This window comes from Sapajus apella, unplaced genomic scaffold (genome assembly GCF_009761245.1).
Source record: "Sapajus apella isolate SASKATOON/1434 unplaced genomic scaffold, GSC_monkey_1.0 scaffold156, whole genome shotgun sequence".
NCBI lineage: Eukaryota > Metazoa > Chordata > Mammalia > Primates > Cebidae > Sapajus > Sapajus apella.
Genome location: NW_022437096.1, coordinates 2289424 through 2304345, shown reverse-complemented (window position 1 = coordinate 2304345; position 14922 = coordinate 2289424). Strand labels below are relative to the sequence as shown.

General features: G+C 57.0%; 2 protein-coding genes across 7 annotated transcripts; one reads left to right on the top strand and one right to left on the bottom strand.

Moving 5' to 3' along the window:
- Positions 1–76: 76 nt before the first annotated feature.
- Positions 77–2105, top strand: LOC116541804 (protein SCO2 homolog, mitochondrial). Of its 2 annotated transcripts, none has more exons than XM_032266298.1 (2): positions 77–242; positions 1249–2105. In XM_032266298.1, exons 1-2 carry the CDS (start codon positions 91–93, stop codon positions 2060–2062), a joined length of 966 nt encoding a protein of 321 aa, XP_032122189.1. In that variant the 5' UTR covers positions 77–90; the 3' UTR covers positions 2063–2105. The 2 variants fall into 2 exon arrangements, with proteins under 2 accessions (XP_032122189.1, XP_032122190.1); XM_032266299.1 differs by lacking the exon at positions 77–242 and adding an exon at positions 1010–1113.
- On the bottom strand, positions 904–14677 carry NCAPH2 (non-SMC condensin II complex subunit H2). 5 transcript variants are annotated; one of them, XM_032266293.1, is made up of 20 exons: positions 14423–14677; positions 9138–9239; positions 7947–8002; positions 7768–7852; positions 7621–7689; positions 7388–7467; positions 7156–7301; positions 6741–6824; positions 6138–6268; positions 4416–4487; positions 4053–4119; positions 3814–3921; positions 3642–3695; positions 3430–3500; positions 3252–3345; positions 3087–3158; positions 2946–2995; positions 2756–2857; positions 2523–2672; positions 904–1232 (listed from the first exon to the last, which is right to left on the bottom strand). In XM_032266293.1, the coding sequence occupies exons 1-20, from the start codon at positions 14528–14530 to the stop codon at positions 1155–1157; spliced, it is 1779 nt and encodes a 592-aa protein (XP_032122184.1). In that variant the 5' UTR covers positions 14531–14677; the 3' UTR covers positions 904–1154. The 5 variants fall into 5 exon arrangements, with proteins under 5 accessions (XP_032122184.1, XP_032122182.1, XP_032122183.1 ...); XM_032266291.1 differs by lacking the exon at positions 904–1232 and adding an exon at positions 2193–2456 and having other exon boundaries at positions 14423–14644; XM_032266292.1 differs by lacking the exon at positions 904–1232 and adding an exon at positions 2193–2456 and having other exon boundaries at positions 3087–3155; positions 14423–14644.
- Positions 14678–14922: the final 245 nt, after the last annotated feature.

Here is a 14922-nt window from a genome sequence, read left to right as displayed (position 1 = left end):
GCGCACACGTGACCTCCGCCGGGCTCCAGCTTCCGCGCACGCGCCGAGCGCCTGTCAGCAGCTGCGCGGGGCGGCTGCGCCCGTGTGCGCATGCGCGCAGCTCCGGGGCGCCTGCGCCGTGGCCGCGAGTGTGTGGCGCGGCGGACCCCCGAGCCCACGGAGTTCGCGGGGCGGAGCGCGGGGAGTCGGAGGCCGGCGCTGCCTCCCGGGCCCGGTCCACTGGCGCGCGGCCCCGCCGCGAGGTGCGGACGCCGGGGCCAGGTGGGGGCGGGAGGGGAGGAGGTACCCCGGGGACGCGCTGGGCTCCGGTTTCCCGGTTCCGGCTGCTGCGCGGGGCCAGCGGGGCTCACCCCGAGGGCGCGCCGGAGAGAGGGGCGAGGCGGGGGCGCCTGGGGAGGCTCCGAGCGGGCACCAGTGTTCTCGCGGCTGAGGACAGTAACGCGCGCGGCGCTTCGTGCGGTCCTGGGACCTTTCTGGCCAAGAGGGCGCTGGCTGTGGTGGGGAGGGGACAAGCCCAGAACCGCCCGGGCGCGGGGCGGGCGCCGTGAGTCCCCGGGAGGGTGCCCCCAGCAGGACAGGAGCAGTGACGGGGAGTCCGGAGGCCTCCGCCTAGCAAACCTTCCGGGGCCCGTGGAAGGGCGCAAAGGCAGGGCGTCGGCGGTGAGCCCGGAGCCGCTGCTGGGAAGCCGGGATGAGGACGGCGGGGTTCCGTGGTGGGTAGGAGTGTCTGCGAGGACACGTTAAGTACCGGAGGCACGCGGAGTCCGAGCTCCGGCGTGGTGCTGCAGGTTCTCTGCTGGGAGTGGGGAGGACGGCTGTGGTTAGTTGAGGTGGCCCGAGGGGACACGAAAGTGCTGGAGGAGTCGGTTGCTCTAGGGATTGCAAGCCAGAGTATCACCCGCCTCCTTTAAATAAACGGGTTTATTGCAAATAGATAACACGGTCAGGAGTCCAGGCCACGCAGCACTTGGAAGCTTTCAGTCAGCAAGAGTCGCACCTGCTGAGGCATAGGTACAGGGCAGGGTGTGGTGAGAGGCTAGGGATCCCAGGTGGAGGACCAGAGTGCAGGCGTGGTTGCCCAGGTGTGGATGTTTAGTGGCGTTCTGAGCTCAGGTGAGCAGTGAACGCCTAAGCCGGAACGTGGGCTGGGTCCTTCAGATGGGTGGCTGGCGTCCAGAGTGGCAGGGGCAGCCCAGGTACCACCTTGGGCCTTCCTTTCTGGCCGCTGATGCCTGTGTTTGTTTCCAGGAGCATCAGATCCATGCTGCTGCTGACTCGGGGCCCCATGGCTTGGCACAGGCTCTCTCAGCTCAAGCCCCCAGCCCTCCCTGGGACCCTGAGAGGCCAGGCCCTGCATTTGAGGTCCTGGCTTTTGTCAAGGCAGGGCCCTGCAGAGACAGGTGGGCAGGGCCAGCACCAGGGCCCTAGGCTTCGAACCAGGCTGCTAATCACAGCCGTGTTCGGAGCTGGACTGGGTGGGTTCTGGCTGGCCTTGAGGGCTGAGAAGGAGAGGCTGCGGCAGCAACAGCGAATGGAAGCCCTGCGCCAGGCAGCTGTGGGCCAGGGTGACTTCTGCCTGCTGGACCACAAAGGCCAGGCTCGCTGCAAGGCTGACTTCCGGGGCCAGTGGGTGCTCATGTACTTTGGCTTCACTCACTGCCCCGACATCTGCCCGGACGAGCTGGAGAAGCTGGTGCAGGTGGTGCAGCTGCTGGAAGCAGAGCCGGGTTTGCCTGCAGTGCAGCCTGTCTTCATCACGGTGGACCCCGAGCGGGACGATGTCACAGCCATGGCCCGCTACGTCCAGGACTTCCACCCACGGCTGCTGGGTCTGACGGGCTCCACCGAACAGGTTGCCCAGGCTAGTCACAGTTACCGCGTGTACTACAGCGCCGGCCCCAAGGACGAGGACCAGGACTACATCGTGGACCACTCCATTGCCATCTACCTGCTCAACCCGGACGGCCTCTTCACCGACTACTACGGCCGCAGCAGGTCGGCCGAGCAGATCGCAGACAGTGTGCAGCGGCACATGGCGGCTTTCCGCAGCATCCTGCCTTGAGCCCCTGTGGCCGGGGCCCCGTCATTAAACAGGGTACCTTTAATCTGCACGTGTGTGATCTGTACCAGCAGCCCATGGGGGCCGGACAGCCCTCTTCTCTGCACAGACTAGGTGTATGCAAAGTGGCTTGTAGGGGGAAGATGAGATGGCAACATTGCTTTATTAGGCCGTGCCAGCCAGGAAGCAACACTGGAGTGCGCAGACACACGGCTCCTCAGTACACACCCCCCACCCCGGCCTCGGTGCTCTCCACTCAGGGCTGGGCCATGGAGGGGGCAGCATAGGTCTGGAAACGCTTGTGGGCTCGCTGGTGTGTGAGCAGTCTCAGGGACATGGTGTCCACGGCTGTCTCCAGCCCCGGCTGCTGGGTGATCTCCACTGTGTAGTCATTGGCCTGCAGGGGTGGGGTGTCAGCAGGGTCTGAGACCGGTTCCCCCTCCCACAATTCCCGGCTACTCACCAGCTGCAGGGAGGCCAACATGGAACGGCACACCTCGAAGGCCGGCTGGCCAGCCACCAGCTCCGCAAAGGGACACCACACATTGAGCTGGGGGAACCGTGAGACTACCTGGTCCCCATAAGTGTGGATGTCAAAGGGTACGTGCTGCTCCTGCACAGAGGAGGGGCACATTGGCTTCGGAGAGAGGCACAGGCCTGCAGCGGGCAGCTCCAGTTCCCAGCGGCCCACCTCACCTGCTCCTGGAGCAGAGGCTGCACAGTGTCCTCCCAGTCCCTGATGCGCTGGCTCAGCTCTGTCTCCTGGACAAACTTCTGGGAGCTGGCGATGAAGAGCTCCTAGGGGAGGATCAGTAGGAGCTACTGCCTCCTAAGCAGGGGCTTGGGTGCCTCTCACCTACCCCCACCCCCTCTAACGCAGGCCTACCACATTCCTTCGAACCAGCTCCTCGTAACTCAGGGACGCCGGCACTGCGTCTAGGAAGAGGCAGCTGTGAGCTGAGGGGCCACACTCCCCTGCCCCCAGCTCCAGTGGCCGCTCAGCACTCCTAGCCCACTGCCCACCTACCAAGGTCAGCAGCTTCTTTGGGGTCTGCTCCCTCGGGCTCCACATACTCCTCGGGCTCTAGAAAGTCATCTGCTGGGAGGTGGGAGAGTGAACAGCACACAGGCAGCAAGTCAGCTGGCACAGGTGCTGAGCCCCGTTCTACCCCACCCCCTGGCAGGCACACACCTGCTGCCCCCAGGTCTTCCAGGGAATCCTCCAGGTGGTCCTCCTCTGCAGGCCACAGCCCCTCCTCAGCCCTTGGCAGCCACTGCTCAGCCACCTGTCCAGAGAGAGCATCTGTGAGGGACACTCATCTCCCATCAGGGCCACCACGGGGTCCTAGATCACAGCAGTTGGGACTTGCCTCCCTCCTCTGCAGCTTCCGGAGAGTTTCCAGCTGCTCCTTCACGTGTGTCCAGTACAGGACCTCCATGTCTGCAGACAAAGGCCTTCTGAGGGCTCCCTCTTCCTTCCCAGGCCCCGTACCAGTCCAGCCAAGGCTTTGGGTGACACCAGGTGGGGGTAGAGATAGGGGAAGGAGACTAAAACTGTCTTCCCTGAGGACCTCAGCCTCACCTGCAAAGGACGGGCCCTTTCGCCGGGACCTCCTGCTGTCAGCATGGTCAGCATCTGAGAGAGAACATGGTCAGCACAACTAGGCCAAGAGCTGCCCATGGCATTGGGGATCCTCTTCCACTGGCCCTGGCCCAGCTCCCAGGGACCCCGAGTGCCCACCACACCCACTCACAGGCTGCCAGGTACCACTGGTGGAAGTCTTGCAGCTTGGCAGCACCCTTCCTCTTGCGCTTCTGTCCTGGAGCCTCCTCCACACAGGGGGGCACAGAGTAAGGCCTTCCTGAGGGCAAACAGGGACTGTCTTGGAGCCGCCGTGGGATCGGGGTGCAGAGCCCACTCCCATTCCCCTACCTCATGCCCCTGCAAGCCCAGCCAGGGATACCTGAGTGAAGGTACCCTCCACCCAGTTACCTTTCTTGAAGGGCTTAGAGTCCAAGGAGTCAAAGGGGTCCAGGCTCTGCCAGGGGTCTGGAGTCTCCTGGGCACAGAGCACAAGCAGGCGCTGGGGGAGTTGGGGGTGCACAGCCATCCCTCCCAAAGCCCAGACAGGTACAGTGACAGCCTGCAGGAGGGCCAACCACCCTCAAACCCTGGATCACAGAGGGGAACATTCAAGGGAGGGAAGGAGGGAGCCCAGAGCCACATGAGGGCAAGTGCAAAGGGCCACAGGCTGGGAACACTGCAGGGCAGCAGAAGCAAGGGCACATGGGAGGGCAGCCAGCCCTCAAATCCACCCGTACCCCCTTGACAGGGCCAGGGCCCCAACACTCCTACCTTCACATGGGACGCAGGCTCTGGGGCCCCCTCTCGCTCCCGCAGCATGCACCTTCTGGGCAGGGCAGCATTCTGCAAAGACAGGCACAGAGTCCCACTTCTCCCTTTTTTTTTTTGAGATGGAGTTTTGCTCTGTCGCCCAGGCTGTAGTGCAGTGGCATGATCTCGGCTTACTGCAACCTCCGCCTCTCGGATTCAAGGAATTCTCCGGCCTCGGCCCTCCCAGTAGCTGGGACTACAGGTGCATGCCACCACACCCAGCTAATTTTTTGTATTTTTAGTAGAGACAGGGTTTCACCGTGTTAGCCAGGATGGTCTCGATCTCCTGACCTTGTGATCTGCCTGCCTCAGCCTCCCAAAGTGCTGGGATTACAGGTGTGAGCTCATTTCTCCCCTTTCTCCACTCAAGGCTCTGGGTACCCCAGAACTCCACCTTGGGTCAACATCAAGAATCCCACAGAGGCCAGGCACCGCAGCTCACGCCTGTAATCCCAGCACTTTGGGAGGCCAAGGCAGGCGGATCACCTGAGGTCAGAAGTTTGAGACCAGCCTGGCCAACATAGTAAAACCCTGTCTCTACTAAAAATGCAAAAAAAAAAAAAAAAAAGGAAAAAAAAAATTAGCCAGGCATGGTGGCATACACCTGTAATCCCACCTATTCGGGGGGTTGAGGCAGAAGAAGTGCTTGAACCCAGGAGACTGAGGTTGCAGTGAGCCGAGATCACGCCACTGCATTCCAGCCTGGTCGGTAGAACAAGACTCCGTCTCAAAAAAAAAAAAAACAACAAAACCTACAGGGGCCAGACATAGTAGTTGGTACCTATAATCCCAGCATTTTGGGAGGACAAGGCAGGAGGATCACTTGAGCTCAGGAGTTCAAGACCAGCTTGGGCAACATAGTGAGACCCTGTCTGTACAAAAAAATACAAAAATTAGCCAGGTGTGGTGTCATGTGCCTGTAGTCCCAGCTACTCAGGAGGCTGAGGTAGAAGGATGACCTGATTCTGGGGAGGTCAAGGCTGCAGTGAGCCAAGATCAGGCCACTACACTCCAGCCTGGGCAACAGAGCAAGACCCTGTCTCAAAAAAACACCCTGCTTATACTCTTGGGTCATTAAAAACCCTAAGAAAAAACTTAAAAAACACACACACACACACACACACACACACACACACACACACGTACGTCATAGGGTACTCTTTTTCAAAAATAGGAAAAACGTCCATTGTGACAAACATCCATGTTATCTACCAATTTTAAAGTTAAGAAATGTTAACATTTCCTCCTGTAGGCATCAGGTTGATTTTCTATGAATAAAAAGGAAGGATTTCTTCCTTCTAGGCTGGACAGAGTTGCCCTGGGGGTGGAGGGAGGCAGCAAAGGCCTCCAAACACCCCCTCCTACCAGCCCAACCACGGAAGAAGCGCCTTGGCAACCAGTTGCCATCCCAGCTAGCTGTGAGCTCAACAGAGCTCAAACCCCTGGACACCAGTCCACTATCTGAGGAGCGTCAGTTCTGATCAGAGAGGGGAGGAACACAGACGCTGCTGTTCAAAAGGGCTGGTTGCAGGATGCGCTGCAAGGCGGGCAGGCTTCTGCCCAAGACCAGCGGCCTGGGGCCAAGGCTGTAGCACTGTCCTCCTTGTGCAAGCTGACTCAGCCCCAGAGCCAGGGTCGCCCGGTTCACAGCTCAGGCTCTGCAGGCCTCCGTGTGGGTCCCACCTGCTGCGGGCTCCTGGGCTCCTCGGGCTCCAGAGCGGCCTTGGGGGCCGAAGCCTCAGGAAGCTCTACTGCCTCCTCTGCGTCCTCATCCTCACCCCCGCCCAGGGGCATCGGGCTTTCTGGAGAGGGGCCTGGGCAGGGAGCAAGAGAGTGATCAGCTCCAAGGAATGTCAAGACCAGACGGCACCAAAGGGACCCTGATGGCCACTCCCTCCTCTCAGCTTTGGTCACTGGAACCCAGAGGATTCAGTGGTTGCCTTGCACCCTCCTTGTCATGCTAGTATACTCTGCTTGGATCATTTTATTTCTAAGCAAATGTTCCTCTTTAAATGCAGTCATCCACATCTGCCAGAGAGGAGACCCATGAGGGCAGTCAGAGCACAGTCAGCGAACCAGGACGGGCTGAGGCTTGGGTCAGGCCGGGGGCCTGGGCTCCAAGGCTGTGGCTGCCTTCCCTGAGTGAGGCCTCACTCCTGAGGGCCACAGAAGGGGCATGAGGCTGGCAGCTGAGCACAGCCCCCTGGAGCCCTGTCCACTGCATGCCGCCTCCCTGGCCCCCTCTTTGGCTGCCCTGCCAGTCCCACCAGGGAGCTTTCTTCTCACCTGGCTCCTGGGAGAAGCCGAGAGCTGGGACGGGGCTCCCGCACAAGGAAACTTCCATTGGCTGCTCCTCAGTCCTCCTAGCGTCTGCGAGAGACAGGGTTTGGACAGGGTCAGTCCAGCCCCTCTCCAAGATGGTCTCTGCCCGGTGTCCAACAAGCCCCTCCAAGGGGCCAGCAGAAGGGCACAGCCCAGGCCTTGGATTTAGGGAAGACAGCAGGGGCCTGAGTGGGCACCAGGTCCCTGGCACTGAGACTGTGTTAACTTGTAATCAAGGCAGAGCAGATGGGTGGAGTAGGCACCCAGAGAGAGGGAGCTCCCAAGACCAGAGCTGGCAAGCATAGGGTGCCCCACAAAAGTCCACTCCAGAAGACCCCTTCCCTCCTTCCCACCAAGCCCCCCGCATCCAAGCCCTCACCCTTCTGGGTCCTTGGCATGGGGGAAACGCCTGCTGGCTCCATGGGGGACATGCCCTCTGGCTCCAACATGAAGGCCCCTCTGGGGTGGGGGGTGCATGTGTTCATCCTGAAATCCTTCCGGCTGGCCAGGACCTCACCTTGCCGGCTGTGCTGGCAAAAACACACCTGCTGTAGAGACCCTGCCCAGGAAGCTCTAGGCCTCCCTCCCCATTGCTGGGCTCAGATCCCTACCTGTACAGGGGGTTGTTGTTCTTCTCCATTTCATCAGGGGCTACCAGGGCCATGGGCAAGAGGGGGACGATGAGGACCTCCTGCATGGAGTCCGAGGGTGGGTGAGCAGGCAACCTTACCCTCCAGGTGGAGAACCCACATGGGGCAATAACACCATCCCACACCCTGTCAGCTCAACACAGCCCCAGGGAAAGTGCTGACCTCACCCCAACCTAAAAGGGGCCAAGACTCACACTGGGCGCCTGATCGTTCTTCAGATCCACGTTAGTCCGGGAGTCAGGGAAGTCATCCAGTGACAGCAACTGGAGGGAGACAGAGCTCGTGGGGGCAGAGCCCAGGCAAGCACACAGTGGGTGGGGCCCCATGCCCAAGAAACTCACCTCATCCTCTGCCTCCTGGGGGGCCCCAGAGCTGGCATCCCCATTGGCTCTGTCCTCCTGCACCGCAGAGAGCTGCTTGGCCCGCCTGAGAGAGAAGAGTATCCCATGGGCATTCCAGGAGCTGCAGGGGTCTCCCTGGCCACACACAGGGCCTCACTGTGAGTGGCTCCAGTACTCACCTCTTTCCAGAGATGAAATCAAGGGCCTGGTAGACGAGTGAGTAGAGGTATTCCACCTGGTGACCAGACGCAGGCAGTGAGAGCCCAGAAAGGAGGGGCCCACCCGCAAGGCCTTCGAGGCCTGGCCACCAAACCTCCAGTACAAGAACCACCAATTTTGCCACCAAAAATAATTCTCAAATCAAACCAGGAATCTCATGGCAATTACTTTCCTGCTGAGGCCACCCAATTCTCTCCTCTGCCCCCCATGGTCCACACAGCAATGAGCATGGCCTTCTCAACATGTGACTCTGACGACAGTGTGGTGCCCACAGTGTGCCTCACACAGCCCTTGCTGGCCAGGCCCCTTGTACTTGGCACCCACTCTGCCCATGGCCTGCAGCCCTGCTGCTCCTCCACCCATGGGCTCCCGCCCACGTCTCCCCCAGACCCTCCTCCTTATGTCCTGGCCCAGCCGTGTCCCAGCTCCAGCCACCACGGGGCCTGCAGGACACAGCCCTTTACACACTTCCTGTCCTCCTCCTCCACAGAACGGAAGCCCCACCAAGAGGGTGGTGGTTGTAGATTTTCAGGGTGCTGACAAGCACCCACAAGTAGGGGACGGGGAAAGAGGTACACATGGCACCCTGGGCTGTTCCCAGGTGCACACAGCAGGTGCCATTCCCCCGGGACAACACAGCCCAGCAGCACACAAGACCCTCCCTGCCTGGTTGTACGATTTTTTTTTTTTTTTGTCACGGAGTCTTGCTCTGTCACCAGGCTGGAGTGCAGTGGCACAATCTCGGTTCACTGCAACCTCCTATTCCCTGGTTCAAGGGATTCTCCTGCCTCAGCCTCCCAAGTAGCTGGGATTACAGGCATGCACCACAACGTCCAGCTAATTTTTGTATCTTTAATAGAGATGGGGTTTCACTATGTTGGCCAGGATGGTCTCCCATCTCCTGACCTTGTGATCCGCCCGCCTCAGCCTTCCAAAGTGCTGGGATTACAGACACGAGCCACTGCACCCGGCCAAGATTTTAAATTCGAAATGGTTGTTGGTGTGGGGACGTGTCAAGGAACTGGCTAAGACCTGAGGTGCTGGGGAGGTGGGTCACAGATAGGAGGACCACTGCGCCTGCCCCAGAAGGAGAGCTGACCACGGTCCCACTGGCCACCAAAATGCCAAGAGCAGCATCAGGCAGGGACTACCTTCTTACTGTAGACACAGGCGGAGCCCTGGATCAACAACGCTGCCTCAATGAAGTTCATTGTGGTTTTGCCTTCGTCAAAAGAAATACAGATCTGGTCCAGCTGCAAGAAACAACACAAGGGCAGGGAGAATCCAAGGTCCAGTCTGCACTTGCTTCTTCCAGGGACGCCCCACCCATCAGTGGTCTCTGCCCAGCACCTCTGGCCAGGTCACAGCACAGCAGCCCCCTGAGATGGGCAGCGGGAGCTCTGCCGTGGGCTCGCCAGTTGCGTATTTCAGTGGAGAGACAGGTCTCTGTGATTCCCCCTACTTCATATAACAAAACCCTGTTTTGGAAGTGGAAGGCCCCAGGGCACAGTCTACAAATAACCAGGGCAGCACATCAGCTCCCTCCAGAAGGTACCAGAGGCCGACAGACTCAGCAGGAAGACCCCTGACGCAGAGAAGAAAAGGGGACCTCAGGAATGGAAAAGGCAAGAGACAAAATGCGGAGGTCACCATCCTTTGAGCAGTCAACTCAGGAAACGGTCCAGGTGAGTCGTCACCCTTCCTCTGCCCCTCGGCCTCCCGGAGCCCCAGCTCCTCTGTTCCCCTTAAACGTCAGTGTCCCAGGCACTCCACCCTTAGCCTCTCTTCTTCCCACATGCACCTCCCACCATGTGCATTCCTCCATCCCATGCCCAAGCTGCCAATCATAAGCCAACGAGCCCCAGACCCATCCCGACCAGCCCTCTCTCCTAAGCCCTGGAGCTGCACTCACAGCTGTCCACAGAGTACATTCAAATGTCCCCAGGCATTTCACTTCCATACCAACGCTGGCCCATCTCCTGTATTCCTTCTCAGCAATGACACTTTTTTTTTTTAACTTTTATTTTATTTTTAGCCAAGGGATTATCAGTCAAAACTTTTCTTTTTAAAAAATGTTTTTGTAACGACGGGGTCTCTCTCTGTTGCCCAGGCTGGTCTCAAACTCCCAGCCTCCAGGGATCCTCCTGCCTCAGCCTCCCAAAGCACTGGGATTACCGGCATGCGCTACCATGCCCAGCCACAGACGACACTTTGAAGTCCCTGTGTTTTTCCCAGCTCTTCAATTTTGCATATTCATCTGCTTGGAACACCCACCCCCAAATGTCCCCAGGCAAACTCTTTTTCAGAGCCCCCTCCATGCCTGGGGTCTCCCTGCTGCTCCATCAGTGTGACCTTGTCCCTTAGTGAACCGTGAGCGGCATTAATGTAATTCCAGCCCTCTGTTCAGTGCCTGACACTGGTGTCCAATAAATATTTGATGAACACATGCACACATAATGTCAGAGCGAAGCCTGAGAAATGAAGAGGCTCACTAGACATGAAGGGAACAGGGAAGCAGTAGCAGAGACTGGACATGTCTATTCAGGAAAATGAGCATGATACAAACATGGCCAAAATATAAGGCGTACTGGGGAGAGGCAAGATTTCAGGCAGCACAGGCACCAAGGATGGGGAAAGGCTGGGGGGCCGTCACCAGGGGGAGTCACTTCCATTAGTTCTTGAAGGACACAAGCTGTCTGTCAGATCTGGGAGGAAGGGAGAGGAAACAGCAGCATGACCATCTATGGAAGTGTGAGGACCCAGGGGAGTGTTCAGGACCTGAAGAGCTTGGCCAGAAAGACAGGAATGTGGAGGGGATGGTGGCCCTTCTCTCCAGTGACCCTGCCCACAGCCAGATCACCCGCTCCCAGGACACCGGGCTTCACCTGTCCTTTCACTTCCCCAGGTTGGACCTGCCATCTAAGCCCAAACCCACGTGTTCAGCTGCCTTCTTCAAACATCACTTGCATGTCTTAACCCACCCACACTGAACTCTAGACACCCCCCAACCCACCTGCCCAGAAACCCAGGGGTTCCTCTCTACGGTAACCCCCATTCTGGCCCCTCCACTCCCCTTTTTCCTCTGCACTGACAGGGCTCCTTCTGCCCTTCACTCCCCTCCCATCTACCCTTCACACACTGGTCAGTGCCTTTGTTTAGGATTTTGGGTTTTTCCTAAGAGTGGTAGGAAAAACCCCAAATCCTAAATGGAGCTGGTCAGGGGAGGCCTCCATACTGGACAGCCTCCCTCTCCAGCCACCTGCCCTCCTCTGCTCAATGCTCCCAATTCTGAACTTTTTTTTTTTTGAGACAGGGTCTCACTCTGTTGCCCAGGCTGGAGCACAGTAGTACCAAGATCTCAGCTCACTGCAACCTCTGCCTCCCAGGTTCAAGCAATTCTCCCTGCCACGGCCTCCCGAGTAGCTGGGATTATATGCACCTGCCACCACATGCCTAGTCTAATTTTTGTAAAAACTCCAAACCTTCCAACACCAGGTTCCCTCCACCTAAAACATTCTTTAGCTCACCATAATTAGGCAACTACTTTCATCCCAAACAAACTAGGTCCTCCAAACTCTCCATAAGACCATAAACCTTTCTTTCAAATCCCTCATAAGTTTCTAGGGGTTTTTTGTTTTTTGAGATGGAGTTTTGCTCAGCCTATTGCCCAGGCTGGAGTGCAATGGTGGGTTCTTGACTCACTGCAACCTCCGCCTCCTGGGTTCAAGCGATTCTCCTGCCTCAGCCTCCCAAGTAGCTGGAATTACAGGTGTGTGCCACCACGCCTCACTAATTCTGTATTTTTAGTAGAGATGGGGTTTCTCCATGTTGCTCAGGCTGGTCTCAAACTCCTGACCTCAGGTGATCCACCTGCCTCCACCTCCCAAAGTGCTGGGATTACAGGCATGAGCCACGGCACCCAGTCTCTGATTTTTGGGGTTTTTGAGACAGAGTCTTCCTCTATTGTCCAGGCTGGAACGCAGTGGTGCAATTTTGGCTCACGCAACCCCTGCCTCCCAGGTTCAAGCGATTTTCCTGCCTCAGCCTCCCAAGTAGCTGAGACACAGGCATGCACCACCACATCCAGCTAATTTTTTTGTGTGTTTTTAGTAGAGACTGGTTTTCACCATGTTGGTCGGGCTGGGTGACAAAGTGAGACTCCGTTAAAAAAAAAAAAAAAAGACTCAGTCATTAAAAGAATATTCCCAGCCAGGTGTGGTGGTGCACACCTGTGGTCCCAGCTACCTGAGAGGCTGAGGCAGGACTGCTTGAGCACAGGAGTTTGATACCAGCCTGGGCAACACAGCAAGATCCTCCTCTCTTTTATTTTTCCTCTTGCCCTTACCATATGAAGTCCTCTTTATTTAAAAACAAAACAGAACATTCCCAAGTGCGAGCAGAAAGCATGAACACCTTTCACCAAGAAAAAGCTTGGAGAGCCATAGGTTGACTGGTTCAAAAGAACAAGGTACAAAATAGCCTGAAATCAGGCCAGAACGGTGAGCAGAGCCAGGTTCAGAGGAGGAAAGCTGGGTTTTATTTTTAGTGCATTGGAAAGCCACTGAGGAGTTTCAGGCAGAAAACAGTGCTGTAGCCGGATTTTAATTTTTTTTTTGAGACAGTCTCACACTGTTGTCCAGGCTGTAGTGCAGGATGTGATCTCGGCTCACTGCAATCTCCGCCTCCCAGGTTCAAGTGATTCTCCTGCCTCAGCCTCCCGAGTAGCTGGGATTACAGGCGTGCACCACCATGCCCAGCTAACTTTTTTGTATTTTTAGTAGAGACGGGGTTTCACCATGTTGGCCAGAATGGTCTTGATCTCCTGACCTCGTGATCCGCCTGCCTCAGCCTCCCAAAGTGCTGGGATTACAGGTGTGAGCCACCGCACCCAGCCGGATTTTAATTTTTGAGTCACACTTGTTGCAGGTTGGAGGACGAATTGGACAGAGACAAAAACAGGGATAAGGGAGTCCAGACAGGAAGGTTTTACACAAATGCAGGCCAGAGACATTGGTGGCCTAGACCAGAGAAAATGGAGAACAGATGAATTCAAGTGATACTCCGGTGGTATAACTGATGGAATTCTGTCTGGGTGTTGAGAGTGGGGCTTCACTATAGCTGCACTAAGCTTTTGCCTTTGATTGAACAATGTTGCCATTTTCCAAGATGGGAAAGACGGGTTTAAGCAGAAAAATGATGAGTTCCACTTTATATATGTTAAATGAGATGTTTATGTAACACCTGGTGGATGTCAAGAGAGCAGCTGGATATGTAAAGCAGATTTGGAGGACAGATCTCAGATGGAGGTGCAAATCTGGTAGTTCTAAGACAGAAGAGATTTAAAATCATAGGAGTAAATAACACTGTTTAGGAGAAATGTATCAGAAGGTCCTGTCCTGAGGAACTCAACACTTAAAGACTGGATAGAAGAGAAAAAGCAGAAAATAAAATAGAGGAAAAAATCCTACCACCATGTTTCAAAAAGGAACGAGTGGCCAATCCCACAAATGCTAATTTGAATAAGATGACACTTCTAGTGTGGCTTGGATTTAGTAGGATGGAGATCACCGTTGATCAAGACAACAAACATTTAAGTGTAATGGAACCCAGATTGAGATGGGTTGAGGAATGAAAATGAAGTGCAGAGGCCGGGCGCGGTGGCTCAAGCCTGTAATCCCAGCACTTTGGGAGGCCGAGGCGGGTGGATCACAAGGTCAAGAGATCAAGACCACCCTGGTCAACATGGTGAAACCCCGTCTCTACTAAAAATACAAAAAATTAGCTGGGCATGGTGGCGCGTGCCTGTAATCCCAGCTACTCAGGAGGCTAAGGCAGGAGAATTGCCTGAACCCAGGAGGCGGAGGTTGCGGGGAGCCGAGATCGCGCCATTGCACTCCAGCCTGGGTAACAAGAATGAAACTCCATCTCAAAAAAAAAAAAAAAGAAAGAAAATGAAGTGCAGAAATGGAGCAGAAAGCTTAAGAGAGGTCTAGACAGGGCTGTCAAATGTGGAAGAAAGACTAAACGCTGACAGGATGGAGCATGGCAACAGCTTCAAGTTGGTTTGAAAATCCAAAATTAAAAATCCCTCTGACATCGTGATCCAGACCCGTGAAACACACAAGCATACGCCAATAACTGAAACAAAAGCGATAATGCTTTCTAGTCTATTCCATTCCGCTAAAAATGCTGGTCACCACCCACTGAATCATTCGCAGTTCGCTGACGGGTAGAGACCTGCAATGACAGCTACACGCTAATGTAACAAGGGATGATTTGGGGAGGCAGAGACGGAGTTTGAAAAGAATCAGCGCGCCCAGAGCGCCAGATGGCCACCGGCGTGGGGGCGGCGGGGGCCCCCAGCCCCGGGACCAGAGCCCCCGCCCCGCAGCCCCACCCGCCTGCCCACCCCGCGCCACTCCCCCGCCGCCCTCACCTCCTCCAGATACTCGCCCAGCTGGGCAGCCACGTCCACCTCCCAGTTCTTGGTGAGGTCGCGGATGGGCTGCAAGAGGTGGGCGAAGCGCGCCTCCACATCCTCCATGTCCGGGAGGGACCGGGCAGCAAAGGTATCGCAGGGCTACCTTCAGAGGGGTACGGTGTCCTCAACCCGCCACTATTTCTGGCGCCATTTTGCTGTTCCCGCCCAGGAAAGTGCGTAGGCGAGGCGCCGCGCGCATGCCTATGACGTAACGTGGGCCGAAGCCCCGGGAGGCGATCCCCCGCGCTGTGCGGAGAGAGCGCACCGGAAAGTCGCGGGGCGGGGCCGGCGGGAGGTGGGCGGGGCTTTGGGGGGGGGCTGACGCGCTTTTGAGGGGCGGGGTTTTCGAGCCGGGGATGGGGAGGGGCGGGGCGGGGCCTGGGGCTGCCGCTGGCGGGAAGATGAGAAGGCGGGGCCTGGGGCTGCAGCCGGCGGGGAGGTGAGGAGGCGGAGCC

Bases quoted from the DNA above. Each gene is read 5' to 3' on its own strand.
- LOC116541804 (XM_032266298.1), top strand. From the start codon at position 91: ATGCGCGCAGCTCCGGGGCGCCTGCGCCGTGGCCGCGAGTGTGTGGCG. The intron at 243-1,248 runs GTGCGGACGCCG...GTTTGTTTCCAG, and splicing joins GCGCGCGGCCCCGCCGCGAG to GAGCATCAGATCCATGCTGC.
- NCAPH2 (XM_032266289.1), bottom strand. From the start codon at position 14,530: ATGGAGGATGTGGAGGCGCGCTTCGCCCACCTCTTGCAGCCCATCCGC. The intron at 8,003-9,137 runs GTAGTCCCTGCC...TCTGGTCACCAG, and splicing joins CCTGTGTCTACAGTAAGAAG to GTGGAATACCTCTACTCACT. The intron at 3,346-3,429 runs GCAAGTCCCAAC...CTCTCTGGACAG, and splicing joins GGAAGCTGCAGAGGAGGGAG to GTGGCTGAGCAGTGGCTGCC.